This window comes from Leucopleurus acutus (assembly GCF_964270905.1).
Source record: "Leucopleurus acutus genome assembly, chromosome: X".
In the NCBI taxonomy this organism is placed as follows: Eukaryota; Metazoa; Chordata; class Mammalia; order Artiodactyla; family Delphinidae; genus Leucopleurus; species Leucopleurus acutus.
Window position 1 is genome coordinate 112,379,100 of NC_139148.1, and position 23,907 is coordinate 112,403,006.

General features: G+C 39.3%; 1 protein-coding gene across 6 annotated transcripts in view; it reads right to left on the reverse strand.

Moving 5' to 3' along the window:
* The window catches only part of ENOX2 (ecto-NOX disulfide-thiol exchanger 2), a 283,748-nt gene that overhangs the window by 71,766 nt on the left and 188,075 nt on the right, over positions 1-23,907 (reverse strand). For 3 of the 6 annotated variants that reach the window (XM_082864649.1, XM_082864646.1, XM_082864647.1), the window contains 2 exons: positions 13,887-13,975; positions 1,523-1,657 (listed from right to left, as the gene is read on the reverse strand). In XM_082864649.1, the coding sequence (XP_082720775.1) occupies positions 1,523-1,657; positions 13,887-13,935 (184 nt within the window). In that variant the 5' untranslated portion in view covers positions 13,936-13,975. The remainder of the gene's footprint in view (positions 1-1,522; positions 1,658-13,886; positions 13,976-23,907) is intronic. The other 3 variants (XM_082864650.1, XM_082864651.1, XM_082864648.1) reach the window with 1 other exon arrangement.

Here is a 23,907-nt window from a genome sequence, read left to right on the forward strand (position 1 = left end):
TATGTTTAAATGTGGTAATTTACAAATAATCTAAGCTAACATTTAGTCCTCTTAGTAACAGAGTAGGTCTGGCCTCAAGATTTTTTCTGGGACATATACCCATACAGTTCAGTCTTCCATAAATTGGTAATATTTAAGCCAAATCAGATAATCTAGTCACTCTAGACTATAAGAGATAGTCTAGAGTGATTGTGATTGTGATTCAGGACCACTCTATATAAAGCTATAAAATAATATATAAGATTTTAGTTTAAATTCTATTATAATAAACTAATGAAGAAAAATGAAATAAAAAATTACACCCTTTGGAAATGTTTATGAGAAATATATTAATAATGATTTTTAAAGTATTTTAATAGCCAACATTTTTGAGCACTATGTGCCAGGAATTTTACTAAGCACAATTTAATTCTCACAACAACCCTAAGTGGCATCACTCTAGATCTGTTTCTCAACTTTAATGTGCTTATGAATCACATGGGGATCATGTTAAAATGCAGCTTTGATTCAGTAGGTCTGGGCTGTGGCCTGAGATTCTGGGATTCTTAACAGCTCCCAGGTTATGCAGACCACACTTGAGTAGCAAGGTCCTAGATTGGCCTAGATTGTCTTGGTCCTGTCATGCTTTTAAGTAGGATAACAAGTGAATCTGGGAGATTAATGTTTAGGATGTTTAAAAAGCACCCCAGGCTTCCTGATATGACAATTCCTTAATGTCTTCATAAACCCATTTTTTGATCAAATTTATAATTATTTTATAACATTTATATCATTATTCATGATTTTATATTTGCAAATTTGCCTACTTGCTAAAATTTCTTTGTAACCCCCCAAATCAATACTCACAATACTTTCATGGTCATTTAAGGTCATATGCAGAGCGATAAAAAATTTGAGTTGCCCAAGGCACATTCACAAACCTATTTTTATGGTTAATGGCTCTGATAGTCCAGGAAGCTTTTCTGTGTCTAAACTAAGCCTTTCAGATGACATGGCATTTTTCTTCTGATTTTATCTTTAGTGGAGATGGAGTTAGTATACCATGCCCATTCTCTTACAGGTTACTTTGTTCTAAAAAATATGAACAGTTATTCAATGTTAACAATAGTCTTTGGGATGTTCCCCGCTATCTCCTGTCCTTCCCTCTAGGAACCTAAGATTTTTGGGATATCTAAGTCAGTTCTCATTCTAGCTCCATGTTTATTTGCTTCCTCTAAGAAATGTATAAAATTAGACAAACTTTGTAATTCTTTGCCAAATCCTGCTGTACTTTTATTGCAATGAGTTAAATATTCAGTGACCATATCCTGCATCAGATATACCCCCAGCTTGCCCATAGTGCAATAGGGACTATACTAGTAACTACAGGCCACCCAACCTATAAAGCTCATATTACAAAAATGCACACTCTAGGCAGAATCTGATAAATGTCAACTTCAAAATAAGTTGTGTCATATTGTTATATTTATGTCCATATGGTCAATAAAAAGAAACACTTGTGAGGTGATTAAAAATAGCATACCAGGTAAAATTGGTTGTCCGGCAATTCCCAGCGGTGCCATTCCGAGATTATTCATTGCTGTGGCCCATGCAGTTGGATCAGACATGGGTAGTGTCATTGCAGTGGAATCCACATTCAGAGTTCTACTATTATCAGCTAAGAAGAAATGACAAGCAAAATAATTTGTTGTATTAAGGTTTCAGTATCTAGCTCACTTATCAATGTAAACTCTGGCAACTCTTTACAGAAATGGACTGATGGACAAGTGGTGGACACAGCCTTAATTTCAGCTCTTTACAAGGGTTAAAACAATACAGCTCGAACTGGCAGGAAGTTATAGAATTTGAAAGCCCTTTACCAGATGGCATTTCAGTGTTTCTTTCTTTCTCTCTCTCCCTCTCTCTCTCACCCCACTCCCCTCCCTCCCTCCCTCCCTTTTCTTTTTTTCCTTCCTCCCTCCCTCCCTCCCTTCTTTCCTCCCTCCCTCCCTCCCTCCCTTCCTTCCTTCCTTCCTTCCTCCTTGTTTTAAAGTCAATGAAAACTATTTTTTAGAGTAGTTCTAGGTTCACAGCAAAATTGAGGGGAAAGTACAGAGATTTCACATATACACCCACCCTCCCACATGCATAGCCTCCCCTATTATCAACATCTCTCACCAGAGTGGTTCATTTGTCACAACTGATGAACCTACACTGATGCATCATAAACATCGAAAAGCCATAGTTTACATTAGGTTTCACTTTGGTGTTTTACATTCTACAGGCTTTGAAAAATGTATAGTGACATGTATCCATCATTGTAGTATCATACAGAGTATTTTCACTGCCCTAAAATTCCTTTGTGCTCTACTTATTCATCCTTCTCCCCTACCCCAACCCCAGCAACCACTGATCTTTTACTGTCTCCATAGTTTTGCCTTTTCTAGAATGTCATATAGTTGGAATCATACAGTATGCAGCCTTTTCAGATCGGGTTTTTTCACTTAGTCATATACATTTAAGTTTCCTCCATGTCTTTTCATGGCTCCATGGCTCCTTTTTTTTTGCTGAATAATACTCCATTGTCTGGATATACCACACTTTATCTTTTCACGTACTGAAGGACATTGTGGTTACTTCAAAGTTTTGGCAATTATGAATAAAACTGCTATAAACATTTCTGTGCACATTTTGTGTGAACATAAGTTTTCAGTTCCTCTGGGTAAATACCAAGGACTGCAATCACTGGATTGTATGGTAAGAGCATATTTAGTTTTGTAAGAAGCTGTCAACCTGGCTTCCAAAGTGGCTGCACAAGTTTGCATTCCCACCTCCAGTAAATGAGAGCTCCTGTTGATCCACATCCTCACCAGTATTTAGTGTTGTCAGTGTTCTGGATTTTGGTCATTCTAATAGGTTTGTAGTGGTATTTCATTGTTGTTTTAATTTGCATTGCCCTGATGACATATGATGTGGAGCATCTTCTCATATGCTTATTTACCATCCATATATCTTCTTTGGTGAGGTGTCTATTAGTCACTGGCCCATTTTTCAATCAGGTTGTTTGTTTTACTATTGTTGAGTTTTAAGAGTTCTCTGTGTATTTTAGATAACAGTCCTTTATCAGATGTGTATTTTGTAAATATTTTCTTCAAGTCTATGTCTTGTCTTCTCATTCTCTTGACATTGTCTTTCACAAAGTTTTTTTAATTTTAATGAAGTCTAGTTTACCAATAATTTCTTTCATGGATCACAACTTTGGTGTTATATTTAAAAAGTTATTGCCATATCCAAAGTCATCTAGGTTTTCTCTTATGTTGTCTTTTAGGAGTTTTACAGTTTTGTATTTCACATTTAGGTCTATGATCCATTTTGAGCTAATTTTTTTTTTTTTGGTGGTACGTGGGCCTCTCACTGCTGTGGCCTCTCCTGTTGCGGCGCACAAGCTCTGGATGCGCAGGCTCAGCGGCCACAGCCCACGGGCCTAGCCGCTCCACGGCATGTGGGATCTTCCCGGACTGGGGCACGAACCCGTGTCCCCTGCATTGGCAGGCGGACTCTCAACCACTGCGCCACCAGGGAAGCCCTGAGCTAATTTTTTGATGGGTATAAAATCTGTGTCTAGATTCATTTTTTTGCATGTGGTTGTCCAGTTGTTCCAGCACATTTGTTGAAGAGACTATCTTTGCTCCATTGTATTGCCTTTGCTCCTTCGTCAAAGATCTGTTGACTCTATTTATGTGGGTCTATTTATGGGCTCTCTCTTCTGTTCCACTGATCTATTTGTCTATTCTTTCACCAGTACCACACTGTCTTGATTACTGTAGCTTTACAGTCAGTCTTCAAGTTGGGAGGCATCAGCCTTCCAACTTTGTTCTTCTTCTTCAATATTGTGTTGACTACTCTGGGTCTTTTGCCTCTCCGTAAAGTTTAGAATCAGTTTTTTTTTTTTATATCCACAAAATAACTTGCTTGGGCTTTGATTGAATCAAGTTGGGAAAAATTGACATCTTGACAATATTGAGTCTTCCTATCCGTGAACATGAAATATCTATTTATTTAGTTCTTCTTTGGCTTTTTTTCATCAGAATTTTATAGTTTTCTGAGTTTTTTTTTTCAAGTGTACACACCACAGGAGCTTGGGATGATTAAGATGTTTCCCATTCTTCTCATAGTCTAGTTGCATATGATTACTTCAGCAGCTTTCATCCAAACCACTCATGCATGCAAACCAAGAAAAAACATCCAAAAGGGGTTTCCATAGTAGCAATGAAAAGGAAAAATTATATTCCTGATGGAATTTCATATCTTTGAGGCAGTACTTTTGAGTTGGACACATGATCAACAAACATCAATTTAACCAACTGAGTATTTGGGGGGTTACGATAGCAGAGTACAAGCAGATAGGAGACATAGTCCCTGCCTTCAAAGGTTATACAATCTAACTGAAGAGACCGATGATGATGGTGATGATGATTATTATTATCACTACTCTCACCACCTCCATCCATTACTACCACTAACTATTGAACATTTGCCATATGCTAGGTAAAGCTCTTGGCATGCATTATTTTCATTTAACTTTCAAAACAACCCTATGAGATAGGGGCTCTTTATATCTCCATTTAATAGATGAGAGGCTTTGAAGGGTTACATATATAGTCCAAGGTCACACAGGATGTGTACTTTTAGGCACCATGCTTTAGTATCTCCAAATAAACAATTAGGAAACAATGAAAGACTCAAAGAGTATAGACTAGGAATGTTATTGAAGTTTAAGGAATGAGGCTTTGTGGAGAAGACAGGATTTGAAAGAATGGGCCAGATTTCTATAGCGTATGTCTTGAATTATGGGTAGTTATTAAATAGGTAAAGAAGGGGGGTAAGACATTTCAGAGCAGGGATGACATAAGCAAAGACATTGAAGCAGGTTATACATGCATGTGCATGTATATATTGCACAGTTGGGAGAGATATAGTCGTAAGTCATCTGAGCACAAAAAGTCTTTTATTTTGGTAAATTTCCCTCTGACTACTACTGATAGCCATTAAAAAAAAACTTTCCATTGCTTTCCTCCTACCTCCCAGTATGCACTCCTGCCAATTACACCCCCAAAGGCAACTCTATTCTAATAGTAGCTTGCTAACATCCGTCCATCACATCCTTCCAACCTGGCAATATGAGGGATGATCCTTGGCTGGGTTATTTATACAAGTGCTATTTTGGTCACTGATTGGTCATTACAAGAAAATGCAAATGGCCAAAAACATTATTTCTGAAATATTAGTTTTTATTATTCTCCTATACTGCGAAATTGCCTATGCTTCCCCTCCATAAACCACCCCCCCACCACACACACAGAGTGATTGATGGCCCTAAGCATTTGTTACCGCAGTCAGAAATCACATTTCAGAACTGGTGATTTCTCCATCTGTAGGAGCTCTAGTCCTCACACCCAGTTTTCAGTGGTCTCTGAGAACGCATACAAGAAGGCTAGAAATAGCCTCTTGTAAATATTATCAAGAAAACAAACATGGGGCATCAAATATCCTTTGGGTCAAGAGTTTATATAATGATTATTAGGTTCATCTTGACTCCCAATCCCCAACTAGGGAGACAAGTTTTAGAGAATGTTATAGCTGGAAGGGACCTTTAGGATGTTACTGAGTATGCACTTTGATTTTCTCTGCTGGCTGGAGAATGACTCTTAGAGGAAACAGGTTTAGAAGGACTGGTCCCCAATGCTAAAAATAACTTTTTGCAACAGTCTGGCTACTCACTGGCTCTGCAGGCATGGGAAATATATAAGAGAATTAGGAATTATTCTCAATAAAGAATTTTGAGATCAAAGATTAAGAATTTACAATGTACCTAGCCAAACTCTGGACTAATTTGGTGGGGGTGGGGGAGAGAATGATCTAAATTATCAGTTTTTTTAAAGGACAACATAGTACCACTATTTTCAAACTATATATTAATTCACAGTGCTTGTTAAAATGTTAGCAAGTAGAGTTCCTATTAGGCTTGTTTACAATGAACAGATAAGGAACATGCTAATTAACAGCATTATTTCGCTACAATGAACTCGGTTCTTAAATCCTTAAGGAGTTCTGCTTTAAATGCCCTTCTCATCACCCTCCCTTCCCCCAACACCCATCTCCACCTGTCAAGTCCTACTCATTTTTCAAGGGTCGTCTCAAATGCCACCTTGTCTGTGAAGCTACCTCACTGGAATTAATTACTCCTTCCTATGTGTTCTCATAATATTTTATGTAGAATTCGATTTTCATCTTTGTTTATTCTCTCACTTCTCCCCAAACCAAACTTTTACTGAGTCTTAGTATATGCCACGTTCTGTGCTAGTGACTAGGAATATAGAGATGAACAAAATTCATTTACTGTTCTGGAAGAACTCACAATACAATGAGAGGCATGACATATAAACAACTAAATACAAATCATTATAATAAGTACTGTAAAAAAACTATGAGGAAAGTGCTACGGGAACAGAGAAGGAGTAATGAAATCTCTGTAATGGGTCTGGACATATGTGTTTGGGGTTGAGAGGTGGAGGAGATGAGGAATAGTCAGGGAAGCCTTCACTGGCAAAGAATCATTTGAAGTGAATCTTTAAGGAGGGATAGGATTTTCCTCTAGGTGGTGAATGGAGGATTAGGGTTGAGGAGCATTCCAGGAAGCAAGAACAACTGAACATTTACCATTGACTGCCTTGAATTATAGTTATTGGATACATGTCTCTCTTCTGCTAGCCTACATGCTCCTTTAGGTCAGGGACTGGGTTTTAGGCATCTTTGTTTCCCCATTTCTTAGTTTAGTGTCTGGTATGAAGTAGGTATTCAAGAAATATTTGAATGAATGAATAAAGAAAATCAACTTACATTGATTTGGGGCACAATAAGCAATCTATGCAATGACACTCATTTATTATTTGTATACCTTTTCAGAACGATAAATTGGGATGCCATCTTAAAGGGGATGGTATAATTGCTAAACTGATTCACTCTCCAGGACAACTGAATTTATATGTAGAAATTTATTTAGAGTTATAACCAGGGATAGATGCACCCAACTAATAATTCAGTTTGATTTTATTAGCTATAATCTTTTCCCCATATAGGCACAGTCATATATATAAGCAAGCTTGTAAATTTTTACTTTCAAAGAGAAATCCCAGATGATCATCTCTGGCAGCAATCTGGATTTAAGGTCTGTACTAACAAAACATGCTGTGCTAAACATCTGTTACGAATTATCACTTAATGGTGGAAAAGTTAAGTCCTGATTCACTTTTCAGACTAAAAATGCACATCTAAAAAAAAATGCACATCTAACAATTTCTTTAGGTGTTTTATAAAAGTAGTCCTACGTCACTAAAGGAAGAAATTGCTCATTTTCCCATGAGTCCTATACTCACTGCCAACAGCCAAGAATATTCAGAAGGTAAGTGCCAGTGGTTGTCAAATGGTATTCAGAATACCTCACCCAAGTCTGTAGATCATGTCCTGCTATGCTGGTTCTATTGTTCTGCTTGTGTGGCAACTCCTCAAGACATCAAGTTGTAGAGTGGCTGTAAATGAGTGCCCTCTAGGTAAACTGATTGAAGATATGGCACTTTGGAACAAGAGTTCATTAGCACGAAAAAAATAAAACATTGGAAAGTGAAATCCAGTTTAAGCTGGTATCACCCCATAACTATCAAATCACTACTGCCATCTGTTTATTTTTACACTGTTTATGCTTCACTGATTAAGTAGTCAATTACTGTCAAAGTTATTTGATCTTGAAGACAATACACACACACACACACACACACACACATTCTGTGATACACCTCATCCTGTAGTGGAGTTAATTATTTCAAATGTTTCCCTTATTTCCTTTGAAACAAGTTCAATATGTTGGTGCCATCTTGCCAAATATATTTTATTAAGACATAAACTCTTCTTCTCTGACAGTTTACTCCCTTATAATTTTTCTTTCTTTTGTTCAGTTTTACATCCATTGGTTTTTATGCTTGCTATAACTTTATTACACAGTATTGTACAAAGTTGAGGAGAGGATTTTGTCAACAAACATCTGTTGAAAGTCTCTCAAGAGTAGGAAGTAATCTTGCCTAGTGATCAAGAGCATGGGTTTGGGAGTCAGATGGCTCTGTACCACAGTCTAGCTCTACTACTTAGTAACTGTAATGTGATCATTGTTTTGCTCTTTTCTTTTTTCCTCTATTTGCCAGCCTGCCTTCCAGCCTTCCTTTCATATTTAGTGTAAGTTCATTGAACATATTCTATGTGTCATGCATCATTCTAGATATTGAAGACAACATTGTTGTGAGTCAAACTGGCCTCATCCTCGGTTATATGAAGCTAACAACATTGTGCAGGAGGGAGATATTAAAATACAAATGAATATAAAATAATTACACATTATGAAAAGTGCTCTGAATAAAGAACTGGGTTTGATGAGAAAAATGTGAAGCTAAAAAGTTAGGAAAATGATAGTATCTACCTTAAAAGTTTGTTGAAGATTAAATTAGATAATGTGGGTAAAGAATTTAGCATGGGGCTTCCCTGGTGGCGCAGTGGTTGGGAGTCCGCCTGCCGATGCAGGGGACGCGGGTTCGTGCCCCGGTCCGGGAGGATCCCACATGCCATGGAGCGGCTGGGCCCGTGAGCCATGGCCGCTGAGCCTGCACCTCTGGAGCCTGTGCTCCGCAACGGGAAAGGCCAAAACAGTGAGAGGCCCGCGTACCGCAAAAAAAAAAAAAAGAATTTAGCATGGGCTCTGGGTCATATTGAGCACTTGGTAAGTGCGAATAATAACATGGTAATAGTTAAGATGATGATGAAGAAGTAGTCCTGGCCATGAAGGGCTCAAAGTCTACAGACAGACACACCATATATATGAATTATTGTATTACATTATACAAATAATGAAACTGAGGCACAGAGAGTTTAAGTAATCAGCTCAATATCACACAGCTAATAAGAGGTAGAACAGGAATACAAACCCAGACAGCTCTGACACCAATGCCCACAGTCTTATGCATCACACTAAACTCCCTCCCAAAGATCCCCTTTATTTACAGTGTTCCATTAGCTCATTACTATACTGTTTACAAGAGACCCACTTCAGCCCTAGGGACACATACAGACAGAAAGTGAGGGAATGGAAAAAATATTCCATGCAAATGGAAATCAAAAGAAAGCTGGAGTAGCACTTCTCATATCAGACAAAACAGACCTTAAAATAAAGACTATTACAAGAGACAAAGAAGGACACTACATAATGATCAAGGGATTGATCCAAGAAGAACATATAACAATTGTAAATATTTATGCACCCAACATAGGAGCACCTCAATACATAAGGCTAATGCTAACAGCCATAAAAGGGGAAATCAACAGTAACACAATCATAGCAGGGGACTTTAACACCCCACTTTCACCAAAGGACAGATCATCCAAAATGAAAATAAATGAGGAAACACAAGTTTTAAATGATACATTAAACAAGATGGACTTAATTGATATTTATAGGACATTCCATCCAAAAACAACAGAATACACTTTCTTCTCAATTGCTCATGGCACATTCTCCAGGATAGACAATATCTTGGGTCACAAATCAAGCCTTGGAAAATTTAAGAAAATTGAAATCATATCAAGTATCTTTTCCAAACACAACGCTGTGAGACTAGATAACAATTACAGGAAAAAAATCTGTAAAAAATACAAACACATGGAGGCTAAACAATACAGTACTAAATAACAAAGAGATCACTGAAGAATCAAAGGGGAAGTAAAAAAATACCTAGAAACAAATGACAATGAAACCATGATGACCCAAAACCTACCGGATGCAGCAAAAGGAATTCTAACAGGGAAGTTTATGGCAATACAATCCTACCTCAAGAAACAAGAAATATCTCAAATAAACAAACTAACCTTACATCTAAAGCAATTAGAGAAAGAAGAACAAAAAACCCCCAAAGTTAGCAGAAGGAAAGAAATCATAAAGATCAGATCAGAAATAAATGAAAAAGAAGGAAATGATAGCAAAGATCAATAAAAATAAAAGCTGGTTCTTTGAGAAGATAAACAAAATTGATAAACCATTAGCCAGATTCATCAAGAAAAAAAGGGAGAAGACTTAAATCAATAGAATTAGAAAGGAAAAAGGAGAAGTAACAACTGACACTGCAGAAATATAAAGGATCATGAGAGATTACTATAAGCAACTCTATGCCAATAAAATGGACAACCAGGAAGAAATGGACACATTCTTAGAAAAGCACAATCTTCTGGGACTGAACCAGGAAGAAACAGAAAATATAAACAGATAAATGATAAGCACTGAAAGTGAAACTGTGATTTAAAATCTTCCAACAAACAAAAGCCCAGGACCAGATGGCTTCATAGGCGAATTCTATCAAACATTTAGAGAATAGCTAACACCTATCCTTCTCAAACTCTTCCAAAATATACCAGAGGGAGGAACACTCCCAAACTCATTCTACAAGGCCACCATCACCCTGATACCAAAACCAGACAAAGATGTCACAAAGAAAGAAAACTACAGGCCAATATCACTGATGAACACAGATGCAAAAATCCTCAACAAAATACTAGCAAACAGAATCCAACAGCACATTAAAAGGATCATACACCATGATCAAGTGGGGTTATCCCAGGAATGCAAGGATTCCTCAATATACACAAATCAGTCAGTGTGATACACCATATTAACAAATTGAAGGATAAAAACCATATGATCATCTAAATAGATGAAGAAAAAGCTTTTGATAAAATTCAACACCATTTATGATAAAAACCCTCCAGGAGCAGGCATAGCGGGAACTTACCTCAACATAATAAAGGCCATATATGACAAACCCACAGCCAACATCATTCTCATTGGTGAAAAACTGAAACCATTTCCTCTAAGATCAGGAAAAAGACAAGATTGTCCACTCTCACCACTAGTATTCAACATAGTTTTGGAAGTTTTAGCCACAGCAATCAGAGAAGAAAAATAAATAAAAGGAATCCAAATCGGAAAAGAAGAAGTAAAGCTGTCACTGTTTGCAGATGACATGATACTGTACATAGAGAATCCCAAAGATGCTACCAGAAAACTACTAGAGCTAATCAATGAATTTGGTAAAGTAGCAGGATACAAAATTAATGCACAGAAATCTCTTGCATTCCTATACACTAAGGATGAAAAATATGAAAGAGAAATTAAGGAAACACTCCCATTTACCGTTGCAACAAAAAGAATAAAATACCTAGGAATAAACCTACCTAAGGAGACAAAAGACCTGTATGCAGAAAACTTTAAGACATTGTTGAAAGAAATTAGAGATGACACAAACAGATGGAGAGATATACCATGTTCTTGGAATGGAAGAATCAACATTGTGAAAATGACTATACTACCCAAAGCAATCTACAGATTCAATGCAATCCCTAGGAAACTACCAATGGCATTTTTCATAGATCTAGAACGAAAAATTTCACAATTTGTATGGAAATACAAAAGACCCTGAATAGCCAAAGCAATCTTGAGAACGAAAAACACAGCTGGAGGAATCAGGCTCCCTGCCTTTAGACTATACTACAAAGCTACAGTAATCAAGACAGTATGGTACTGGCACAAAAACAGAAATATAGATTAATGGAACAAGATAGAAAGCCCAGGGATAAACCCATGCATATATGGTCACCTTAACTTTGATAAAGGAGGCAAGAATATACAATGGAGAAAAGATAGCCTCTTCAATAAGTGGTGCTGGGAAAACTGGACAGCTATATGTAAAAGAATGAAATTAGAACACTCCCTAACACTATACACAAAAATAAACTCAAAATGCCCCTAAATGTATGGCCAGACACTATAAACTCTTAGAGGAAAACATAGGCAGAACAGTCTATGACATAAATCACAGCAAGATGCTTTTTGACCCACCTCCTAGAGGAATGGAAATAAAAACAAAAATAAAGAAATGGGACCTAATGAAACTTAAAAGCCTTTGCACAGCAAAGGAAACCATAAACCAGATGAAAAGACAACTCTCAGAATGGGAGAAAGTATTTGCAAATGAAGCAACTGACAAAGGATTAATCTCCAAAATTTACAAGCAGCTCATGCAGCTTAATGTCACAAAAACAAACAACCCAATCCAAAAATGGGCAGAAGACCTAAATAGACATTTGTCCAAAGAAGATATACAGACTGCCAACAAACACATGAAAGAATGCTCAACATCATTAATCATTAGAGAAATGCAAATGAAAACTTCAATGAGATATCACCTCACACTGGTCAGAATGGCCATCATCAAAAAATCTACAAACAATAAATACTGGAGAGGGTGTGGAGAAAAGGGAACACTCCTGCACTGCTAATGGGAATGTAAATTGATACAGCCACTATGGAGAACAATATGGAGGTTCCTCAAAAATCTAAAAATAGAACTATCATACGACCCGGCAATCCCACTACTGGGCATATACCCTGAGAAAACCATAACTCAAAAAGAGTCATGTACCATAATGTTCAGTGCAGCTCTATTTACAATAGCCAGGACATGGAAGCAACCTAAGTGTCCATCATCGGATGAATGGATAAAGAAGATGTGGCACATGTATACAATGGAATATTACTCAGCCCTAAAAAGAAACGAAATTGGGTTATTTGTAGTGAGCTGGTTGGACCTAGAGACTGTCATACAGAGTGAAGTAAGTCAGAAAGAGGAAAACAAATACCATATGCTAACACATATATATGGAATCTAAAATAAAAAAAGGTTCTGAAGAACCTAGGAGCAGGACAGGAATAAAGACAAAGACATAGAGAATGGACTTGAGGACTTAGGGAGGGGGAAGAGTAAGCTGGGACGAAGTGATAGAGTGACATGGACATATATACACTACCAAATGTAAAATAGCTAGCTAGTGGGAAGCAGCCGCATAGCACCGGGAGATCAGCTCGGTGCTTTGTGTCCACCTAGAGGGGTGGGATAGGGAGGGTGGGAGGGAGATGCAAGAGGGAGGAGATATGGGGATGTATGTATAAGTATAGGTGATTCAACTTTGTTATACAGCAGAAGCTAACACACCATTGTAAAGCAATTATACTCCAATAAAGATGTTTAAAAAACAAAACAATACAAAATAGAAAAAAACATTACTATTGCAGCTACTACATTATATTTTTGTCACCTCTTTCTGTGGCTGTCTCTCCTCCTAGACTTTGAAGTCTCTTACTCCTCCTTGTTATTCCTAGTGCATACAAACTGTGTCTGACATAGAGAAGATGTGTAGCAAACAATTTAAAACAAATTAATAAGGAAATCTATGAGTATATATATAAGGGAGTCTTGCACAGACATTGTTCTTCCCAGAAGCAGATGCCAAGCTATTTAGAATGGGATACTATTCTGTTGTTGTATTAAGATAAAATATATTTTAGTGAGTTTCTTATGAATATTTTAAATGGAGGGAGAGACAGATGAAGATAACATGGTGATAATTTGGGGTATTATAATCTGAACATGCTGATAATGTAAGAGAATCACGATTACGGAAATACTAACTTTAAGAAAGGTAAGTCTGGAGATAGGGAGATAATTTTCATCACAGAAAAATTCTTTATAGGTAAGAAGGCAATGATTGGAATTACTTTGAGAATGTAAGGTTATTAAATTTACTAAAATAAATGTGCATGTAGCAGCTATATTTGTTAGCACCTTGAGGGCAGGGGATATAAACCTCATTTACTTTTGTGTATTCTACAGTGACTAACTCAAAGTATGTGCCAGTAAGTTGGCTTTTAAATAAGTGAACTCTGTAAGAACTCAGTAATTGTACAAAGTGGGGCTTACCTGCAATGCCTATTTCATAGACCCATAGCCATTTAAAATTTCTTGACATTGTGTGGTCCTGAACCGTGGATTTAGCTCTCTAGTCATTTCTGCAGAAGGAAAATAGTGGTTTAAACCTGGGTGAGACATCAGGACTCTGGAACATACTAGGACTTAGATAAATGGTGAATGATAGTATTAATGATAGTAATTATAACAAGACTAATAATAGTTAACACTTCTTTAATTCTTATTATGTGCCAGGCATTCTCCTAGACACTTTATGTACATTAATTAAAAACTCATAACCCTGTGAAGTAGGACCTCTCATTATCCTCATTTTACTGATGAGGTAGCAGGAACAGAGAGGTTAAGCAACCTGTCCATGGTCATACATTAGCTTGCAGTGGAGCTGGGATTCAAACCCAGGCAATCTGGCTCCACAGTTCATGCTCTTAACCACTATCTTATACAAAACTAAAGGAGTCAGAAGGTTATAGAATATTTGAGCTGGGAGGGCTATAGAGCTCATCATTACAGATGGGTGCTCCCCATGTCCTGTATTGTAGTGGTTCTTAATGGGGGCTGAGTTTACCTTCCCTCCCAGGGACATTTGGTAATATTTGAAAACACCTTTGGTTGTCACAACTGGGAGTGAGGAGGTGCTACTGACATCTAGTGGGTAGAGTTCAGGGATACTGCTAAACACCCTACAACGTACAGGACAACCCCCCACCCCCAAACAATTATCTGACCCCAAATGCCAATAGTGCCAAGTTTAACAAACCCAGCTCTATTGTAGCAATTTTCATATGTTCTTACTGGAGGGTGCCTTATACTCCTGGTTTCTTTACACTTCCTTCCTGTCCACCACATGTGCAGCCAATCCCAACTTCTGCAGCTTATGCCCTACACCCTTATGCCACTGTGCTAAGACTAATCTGATCACACCCCTCCCATTCTCAACCAGGAATCTATTAACATTTTTAGCAAGGTTAATTTTATGCTTCACGCCAAAGAAATTATCCTTATGGTGAGGAATCCAGGTGCTGTGGAAGGCTGATGGGGTACTGTTTTGAGAGTGGTCCTGGAAATAGCACTAGGAATACCATGACAAAGGAAAAGAGAGAAGTGTAGAAAATGCTTGTGTGGAACACAGAAGAAAACTCCATCTCCAGCATATCACACAGAACCTTGCATACAGTAGACATACAAGAAGTATATGTTGTGGAAGATTATGGCACAAGGCCAGGATGGGGTGTCCTAGAACTCAATAACATTGTATTTTCTGTTCTCTGGCTAAGGGAAAGGAAACAGCAGGATAACTCATGTTTTGGGTCTATGTTAAGCCTAGGGCTCAAGGGTTTATCTTCTGTTTGGTATTTATTGCTCAGGAAGTAATATTGTGCGTTGTAGGTGTTATTTTGAATCCTTCTTCATTTTCTTTGAGAATTAACAATCCATTATTGTTTGTGAGCAAGGCACTGAAGCCCTGGGCACCTCTCTCTCTGATCACAGACATCACCAGCAGTGACGCCACAGCTTGCATCATGGCTCTGCAGGGTGAGAGAATTGACGGGGGCTTTAAGACAAGGCTCCCAGGAGGCTTGAGAGAGATGACGCTATCAGGCAAGCGAGGGCTTTATCTCCTTATGAGTGTTACCAAGGATGAATCAAAGAGCCACTCAAGGGGATCAGGATGCCATAATATATTCTTCCTTGGGGAGGGGGAGGGAAGGAGAGGGAAAAGAAAAAATAAAAGGGAAAGGGAAAGGTTTTTATGCTAGCCCATATAGTAGGTAATTATTCTCACAGGAGCTGTGAGTGTGGTGGGGTTGGGGGTGGGAAAGAGTAGCTTGATCCTCAAGATATGCAGATGAGAACCTCAGGTTAGAGGGTGCTTTCACAAACTAACCCCCATGCTGGAAGACTCACTGTTCTAGTCTATAAGCCAAGGGGTCTTGGAGAGAGCCACCTCCATATTGGAGCAGTTATAAGAATGTTCAAGGTTTTAAACTAGGTGTATAAGAAGCCAGGGCACCAAGCCAGCCCTCCAGATGGCAGTTGCAGTGGGGGTGTAGTGAGGAAGAAGAAGGCCAAAAGTTTTGGCATACATCTCTTCAAGGAACTCACAGCATATACCCTACATTTATGAAGGGAACAGGGTATAGTGGGAGGAGTACAGACCTTGGGGCCAGACAGATCTCAAATCAAGTCTTGGCTCTTTTACAAGCTGTGTGATTTTAGGCAAGTTTTGAAAACTCTTTAGCACGTTTATTCACCTTCAGTTAGAGATAATGATACCTATCTTTCATGTACTAAGCTAATGATAATAATGTTGATCCCTAATATTGATTAAATGCTTATTATGTGCCAAACACTGTTTCAAGGCTTTATATTATTATTTAATCTAATCCACATAACAACACTATGAGATAGGTAAGATTTATCATTAGACCCAATTTACAGATAAAGAAAATGGAACACGAAGAAGTTAGGAAGTTGCCCAGGGTCACAGGTGTAGTTGATGCTGGAGGTGAAATTCAGATTCAGGCAGTATGGCTCCAGAGCCCACACTTTTAGGCACTGAGCTATATCCTGTCACTACAGTATAAAGAACACAGAACCTGAGACACAGAGCATGTACTCAGTCATGATTTAACCCCACTTCCTTTATCTTTCCCTTCCTTTTTTTTTTCTGTTTAAGAAAGAAACCATTCAGCTGCCATGTGAGGGTCTCTCCTCCCACTTCCCTAAGCTGGAGCCAGGGGCCTCCTTTGTTATTTCAAGATGGGCTGGCACGAGTGAGTTGAGGAACCTCAGAGATAGTGCTTGTCACTTCAAGGTTATTAGCTGAATGTGAGCCAGGAGAATAGGCTGAAGTCAGATGTAGGAGTCCTAGAAAACCAGCAGGCTCCACCATGGGAACCTTGGAGGGCTTCCTCAGTCAGTAAGAGCAGTGGCTAGCCGTACTAGAGAGGCTCTCTTGGGCCTTTCCACACTAAGGTCCATAATTTCTCACTCCTGGTTTCTTGGGCTTCTGAGATACCAGTGAACTCATATTACTCAGGTCTAGGGTGAATGGTTGACTGTGGCCATTAGTCTTAGTCTTTAGGATTACATCATCACATTCATTCCACATTTCCTCACCTAACATTTAGATAAAGAACACCAGGGATTTCCCTGGTGTTCCAGTGGGTAAGACTCCATGCTCCCAATGCAGGGGGCCCAGGTTTGATCCCTGGTCGGGGAACTAGATCCTGCATGCATGCCGCAACTGAGAAGTCCACATACCACAACTGAGAAGTCCACATGCTGCAACTAAGAGTCCACATGCTGCAACTAAGAAGCCCGTGTGCTGCAACTAAGAAGCCCGCATGCCACAACTAAGAGTCCGCACGCCACAACTAAGAAGCCCGCATGCTGCAACTAAGAGTCCGCATGCCGCAACTAAGAAGCCCACATTCCGCAACGTAGAAGTCCGCATGCCGCAACTAAGAAACCTGCATGCCGCAACTGAGTCTGCATGCCGCAACTAGGAGTCCACATGCTGCAACTGAGTCTGCATGCCACAACTAAGAAGCCCGCATGCTGCAACTAAGAAGCCCGTGTGCCACAACTAAGAAGCCCACGTGCTGCAACTAAGAAACCTGCATGCCGCAACTAAGAGTCCACATGCCGCAACTAAAGATTCCGCATGCCGCAATGAAGATCCTGTGTGCCGCAACTAAGACCCAGTGCAGCCAAAATAAATAGATTAATTAATTAATTAATTAATATTTTAAAAAAGCACCAAAAGAATAATTGGGCCACAAAAAATACTACCATATATCAGCTACTTTAACATCTCCACTAATTGCCTATTAAGCCTCACATTTCTTTTCCTAGTTTTGAAACAGACACATTAATATTACTGTCAGGTCCCAAATATTGTAGGTACTGGTTTTCAACTATAAATCTTAATATTTAACAAATCAACTAATTGCATTTCAGGTACTGAGCATGCTCTTTAGGTTAATGGCATGGTCGGTGGTGGAGGGGGAAATGGAGAAAGAACAAATTAGAAGCATAAACTCTGAAAGTTCCCAAAGCTCTGTGGTCAATGCTTTTCTGAGGTGAGTTGCATAAGAGATGATTTGGCAACCCTGCTGCTATGCTGTTGGAAGTCTGGCAAGATCTCTTGGAGGAGCAAAAAATAAACAGCCCTGGGGTTAATCTACAAGCTGTTTTGCTTTAGCCCTTTTTGCTGAAAATCTTTCCAACATGTTTCAGTCCACTTCCTTGCCATAGGAGATAGAGTACAACAAAGATAAATATAGCATGGGCTAGATCTGGAACTAGGAGGGCTGAGTTTGAACTCTGGCTCCACTATTTACTCACAGTGCAGCAATCACTTACACCCGTGTTTGTCCAAGTGCATTCCAACCATGTGCATCAGAATCACCTGCAGCGCTTGCTAAATAGCCAAGTTCCAGGGTCCCTGGCTGAGGTTTTCATCTGGGTGGTGCTGGGGAATCTGCCTGTTGAACAAGCACCCTAGATAACTCTTATGCCCACTACAAATTTGAGAAACACAGAGTTTGTTTTCTCATCTATAAATAAGAATGGTACCACCCCTTTCCCAGGGTTGTGGTAAAAACAACACAGGTGGTCAATATGTGCTAGGCGTACCTGAATCTTTGAGTGAGGTTATGGCAGGGCTTCAGGATACATTCTGAATATTAATTTAACAAACATGTTAAATCCACACAGCGTTTGATGGTACCAAGGTGAAAAATCCATGTTTCCCTGCCCTTTGAAGGGTTCATAGACTAATGGGAGAGACAAACGCGAAAACAAAATTATTGTTTGATAATGGCTAAACAGATATGAAGAAAGGGGAGGTAGCCACTTTGCTAGGACGAGAGGTGGTGGTGGAGGAGGGAGGGGAGCATAGAGGAAGTGATGTTAAGCTGGAGAAGGTTATTTTAAAGTGAGTTTTGAAATATAAGTCAATTATGGTACTGTGGATATCTTAAAAGTGTAGGAGATGAGGTTGTATTTGTGCTAAGTCTAAAACCTAGAATAGAAATTGTTCTTATTTGGGGGGATGGGCATGAGTGGAGAATATTTTCCATATCAGTTTACTTATTATTCCTTGCTCCTAAAAGTAGAATGTTAAAAAACTGGAGTCATTTTGTGTTCTCCAGTTCGTTGGACTCTGAGAGGATGGGTATTAGCCTATGTTGTTGACTTGCTTTGCAAGTCACTGGCTGCAAGGCCATGGTCTAAGTCGGGGGGGTAGGACACCGGCCATGACCACTATAAACAAGTCAAGTGTTAAATCCTACTGATAATGGGAACTTTGGCTTGAGAACTAGCTGCCTCAGCAGAGTCATCCTCAAATACTAAGGGCAATGCTATATATACACATACAGCCGCAGGAGGCAGTGACTAATGGCTCTGCTTTGGGCCAGCAGCCCTGGCCCCTTTCTAGCTTCTTCACCTCTATAGGCAGCCTAACTTGAATTTTCAAACTCCACCTCAATTTGACAAATAATCAGAAAACAATAGACTTTACTATACAGAACTTCACACCATCCCCACTACCCTTCATTTTTCAAAATGATTGAGGTTTTTTTGAAAACTGCAACACACTACCAGCAATCCCCATCATGCCTTTGGCCAGACTAAGAATAACAAACTCTCAACCCTTAATGCTGTGTGACCTTGAATGAAGAAAAAATGGGGTTGTTAACAGTAGTTAGGATCATGCTCTTTGGATTAGATCCAAGTTCTAATCTTGGCCCGAAACTTATTATCTGTGTGATGCTAAGAAAGTGACTTAATGTCTCTGTTCTTCATTTTCCACGTCTGAAAAATGATAATAACAAGTACCTATCTCATTGGGTTGTGGTAAGGGTTAAAGGAGAAAATATGTGAAAAAAAAGACCCACTGCAATGCCTAGCTTAATAAGTAGAATGCCAGTAATTATTATTAATATATTAACCATAGTGGGTATTACCTCTGATATCTTATGGAAAGCAGGGGCCATTGTGGGTGAGGAGAGAGGGGAGTGTTATGATTACTTCAGGTGAAAAGGGCAGAAAAGTACCAGTATAGGAACCAGCCATTAATAACAGTGGGGAATATATTTAAACAAAAAAGCATAAGATGGCTTCTCTTTAACCAATTATTTACCAAGAGTACTGCTAGAAAGAAAAGCAGGACTAATTTATATGCCTCTCATCTGATCGATGCATTTTCTAAAAGTGGTACTGGTAATAAAATCCTCAAAAGATTTTCTGGTGTTACCCTCCGCCCCCACTGTATATACATACCACAAACCCATCAGACCTGCTGCCAAAACCCACTTGCTTTTTTCTCCAAAAGCATGGATGGCATTGCATCCAGGCTCTCTTTTGTGATCACCCCATCTGTGGTGAAAGAAAACCAGAATAACTTAGTATTACGTCTCGATTATCCATGACCAGGATGGGAGGCAATGTGGTAGGCAGGAGAAGAGGTTGCTCTTCATGGCAAGCTTTCCAGTAAGACAAAGGGAGGTTAGAAAGGGAGGTCATGGCTGTGACCTCTGTGACAGCTGAGCAGGGGACACCCACTGTATGTGTCAGCCTACTCCAGGAATAATCCATATGCAAGTGATTTGGTCAACGGTTTGTGATTCTGGAACAGTATTAACAATAGTGCCTTTCCTGGAATCTATCTTATATATGATGTATTTTTTCCCCACTTAATTCAATAGCTCTCCTGAATATTTTAATACAGCAATAGTAGTCTGAATAGCAAACACATGTGAGTTATTGACTTGCTTTCCTTTTACCCATTTCTGCTGTAACTTAAATTTTCTTCCTGAATGAATCTCCAGGCCACTAGTGACATCACCTTTAATCCATTTGTATTTCTTTTCTTTTTAATTGGCATTAACATGGAGGAGACAAAAGAGGTTAAAAAATAAAAGACGTCTACATTGGTGATGATCTCCAGGGCAAACCTTACAGGGATTGGTAGAGCAAATTTGATTTGAAAATGATTACAAAGGGTGAATTCCCTGTAAATAATGAATTGGAAACAAAATCAGGCTGAGAGTATTTGCTTATCCACTTATTTCCACATGAAGAAAAGCCATAATTCCTGTCAGCCTGTGCTTACAGCATGCCTAGACTGGCCAGAGAGAAACCAACCAGTGATGAAAATAAATACACAAGCCCACTCGTTGACTGCATTCTCTGTCAGGTCCAACACCAAGGAAAGCCTAAAGATAATATGTCTTTGGGTAACAACCCATAAATCCACAGTTACAGTTCAAGCACTTAACTTCAAATTCCCAAATGACCATGCCACTGTTCTTTCCTCTTCCAGAGGCTAGAAGTTCACTGTCAAAAAGGAGGGGATGAGAAGGGAGGGGCAAGGCAGCTGAAATGCTCAACGACCCTAGCAAAATTCTGGGAAAGCATGCCCTCCTCACAAATCACAACTTCTTGAGAAGCTAACTGGTATGTCACTGGAAGACACTATCAGAGCAAGCTGGCTAAGGATTTTATCAAAGTGCACTTAGCTTTCAAGAGCAGTGTTCCTTAAAAATGTAAAGTTGATTTCTGTATATCAAATCCTATTTTTCCACTGACTCACACTTTCTTCTATTTTTTAAATATTAAATATTGAGTAGGTACAAAGAGGAATTTATAAGAGACAAGTGTGAAGTATAAAAAACTATGGTGCAATGAAAATTGTATATCCGACATGCAGTTGAAGAAAAAGAATATAACTATTACCTTTAAAGGCCACTGTGTGCCCCTCCTGTAATTCCTTCCATCTCCCCTCGGAGATAACCACTATTCTGAATTTTGTGTTAATTATTTTGCTTATCTTTATAGTAGTACTATGTATAATGACTCTGTCTCTTCAGAAATGTTTTATCTGAATTTTGGAAGGATTCTTCAGTTGCCAGGAGCTTTAATTTGTGGTGTTCTCCTTCATATCCCTCCCCTCTCCCTGGCTTCCCCCACCCACCTCCATTTTGCCCAGTAGTTGGTAATGCATGAACAAACACGAGTGTCAAAGGTATCATTTAGTAGTGAACCCATAAGGAAAGTCAGTAATTCTTTTGTAACAAGGCTACTTTCCTTTTGTTTTTCAAGCAAATCCCTGCATGGGTCTTAATTTGTTTACCCAGAGATCTGGGGACATGGCGGTGGCAGTGGGCTAGCGAGCAGGGTGACAGGGCTGTGTGTATTGCCTAGCAGGGGTACCTCAGGGTTTTGGGGTCAGAAGGCTAGGTTATTTGCCAGCTATGTGACTTTGGGCAAGTCACTTAATGTTTCTGAGCCTTGGTTCCCTCATCTCAAAAACACAGACAGCAATAATACTGATCTTACAGGGTTGGTGAGATGTTTAAACAACAGATATTTATTGTAAAAGTATTTTGAAGGGTATAGGATACTCCATAAATGTTAGCTGTTAATGTTGCTGTGGCTCTGCTGCTGTTGTTGATGCTATGATATCAGTGCTGTTAAAGTCAAGGTAAAGGACTAGATGGTTATGAATTTCTAAAGTCTGGAGCGAATCCACAGATTTATCCTTGCCAGCTGTCTGGCAAAGCTGGCACAACACAGACAAAATTAAAATTTCTTTTCCAACTCTGTATTACTGGTCTATGTGGAAACTTTCCACCTTTGAACATCTTCCTCAAATCCCACTGAACCTGTCCAATCTGCATGTGTGAGAGTTGTGTTTGCTCTGGCCTATGTCAGTGCTGAAGCCTAGGGCAGAAAGTAGTCACACATTACAGGCATCTAACATTTTCTCTTCCTGGTTATTTCTCTTAGGACGGTGCAGGCTGGTGACTCAGCCATGTGTACAAGATGTGCTCATCACCTGATGAGTTTGCGCCTAAGGAGCCTTCTGAAGGCCCTGACTTTTGCCTGTGTGATATTAACATAACCATTTGCATGTCATTTCCATTTTGTTTTTAAAAGGGTTTCTCCTTGAAGATCTATAAGAATGAGAGTAAGCAGTGGAAAGCCACGTTTCCATTCTACAAACGATATAATCAAATCTGTAAACGGGCAAAAATACACACGAGACGCTCCATAAAACTGTTGGCAATTATTTCAGTGAACAGACGCAAGTTGTGCACAATTCCCCACAGCTGCCGCAGGTGTTGAAGGAAGAGATTCAAACAACAGAGTGGAAATATCGACCATCTTTTTGAATATGGTGCTAGGCTACCTGCTTGGGTGCCCAGGAGGGGGTGAGGGAGGAAGAGTGCTGGTAATATTCCCACACATGTTTCCCAGCCTTGAGGCTGGACAGCCACATACCCATCTGCTGCTAAGAAAAAAAAAAAAAAAGACAGGGCTTAAACGCATGGGACAGGCTGTTTGACCTCTGAGGTTGCAAGGCTCTTGGCCTCCGCCTAACAGCTGACGCCTGGAATAAGCAGGCCAGCCCCTCATGGCCTCTTCAGGGGCTAGCACGAGGGCTCCAGCTGAGGGGTGGCTGCAGCTATGGCAACAAATGCCCAGGAATGAGTTAACACCAGCCAAAGGGGTTAATGGGAGAGGCAAGGGCTTTTATACGAATGTGTTGGGGGAAGAAATGCGATACAGTGGGAATGAGGCCCATTAATAAAGCTGAGTGATAAAATCCACCACCATTCTTAAATTGGACTTGCCTACTTAAACTGCTTTTCCAAATCAGTCTCCTGTATTCTAGCTGTTCATTGAGACACTAAGCTTATTTAAAGAATAAAAACAATACCATAATATGCAGTATAAAAGGAGAAAATAGGATAGACAAAGGAAGAAAGAAAAACAAGAAATGTGTACAACTATGTTCTGAATATGTTCAAACAGCTTGTTATTACTAACAATCACCACCTGACAATAAATTACCCCCCTACATGTGGATCACAAGCTGCATTATTATGATGCATTAGAATCAATCTGAGTACTAACGATAATGGCTGGTTGGGTGGCTAAACATGGCCCCCAATTACTGCTGAGTGCCCTCTCTTTCTGTGGCTACAAAACAACTGCC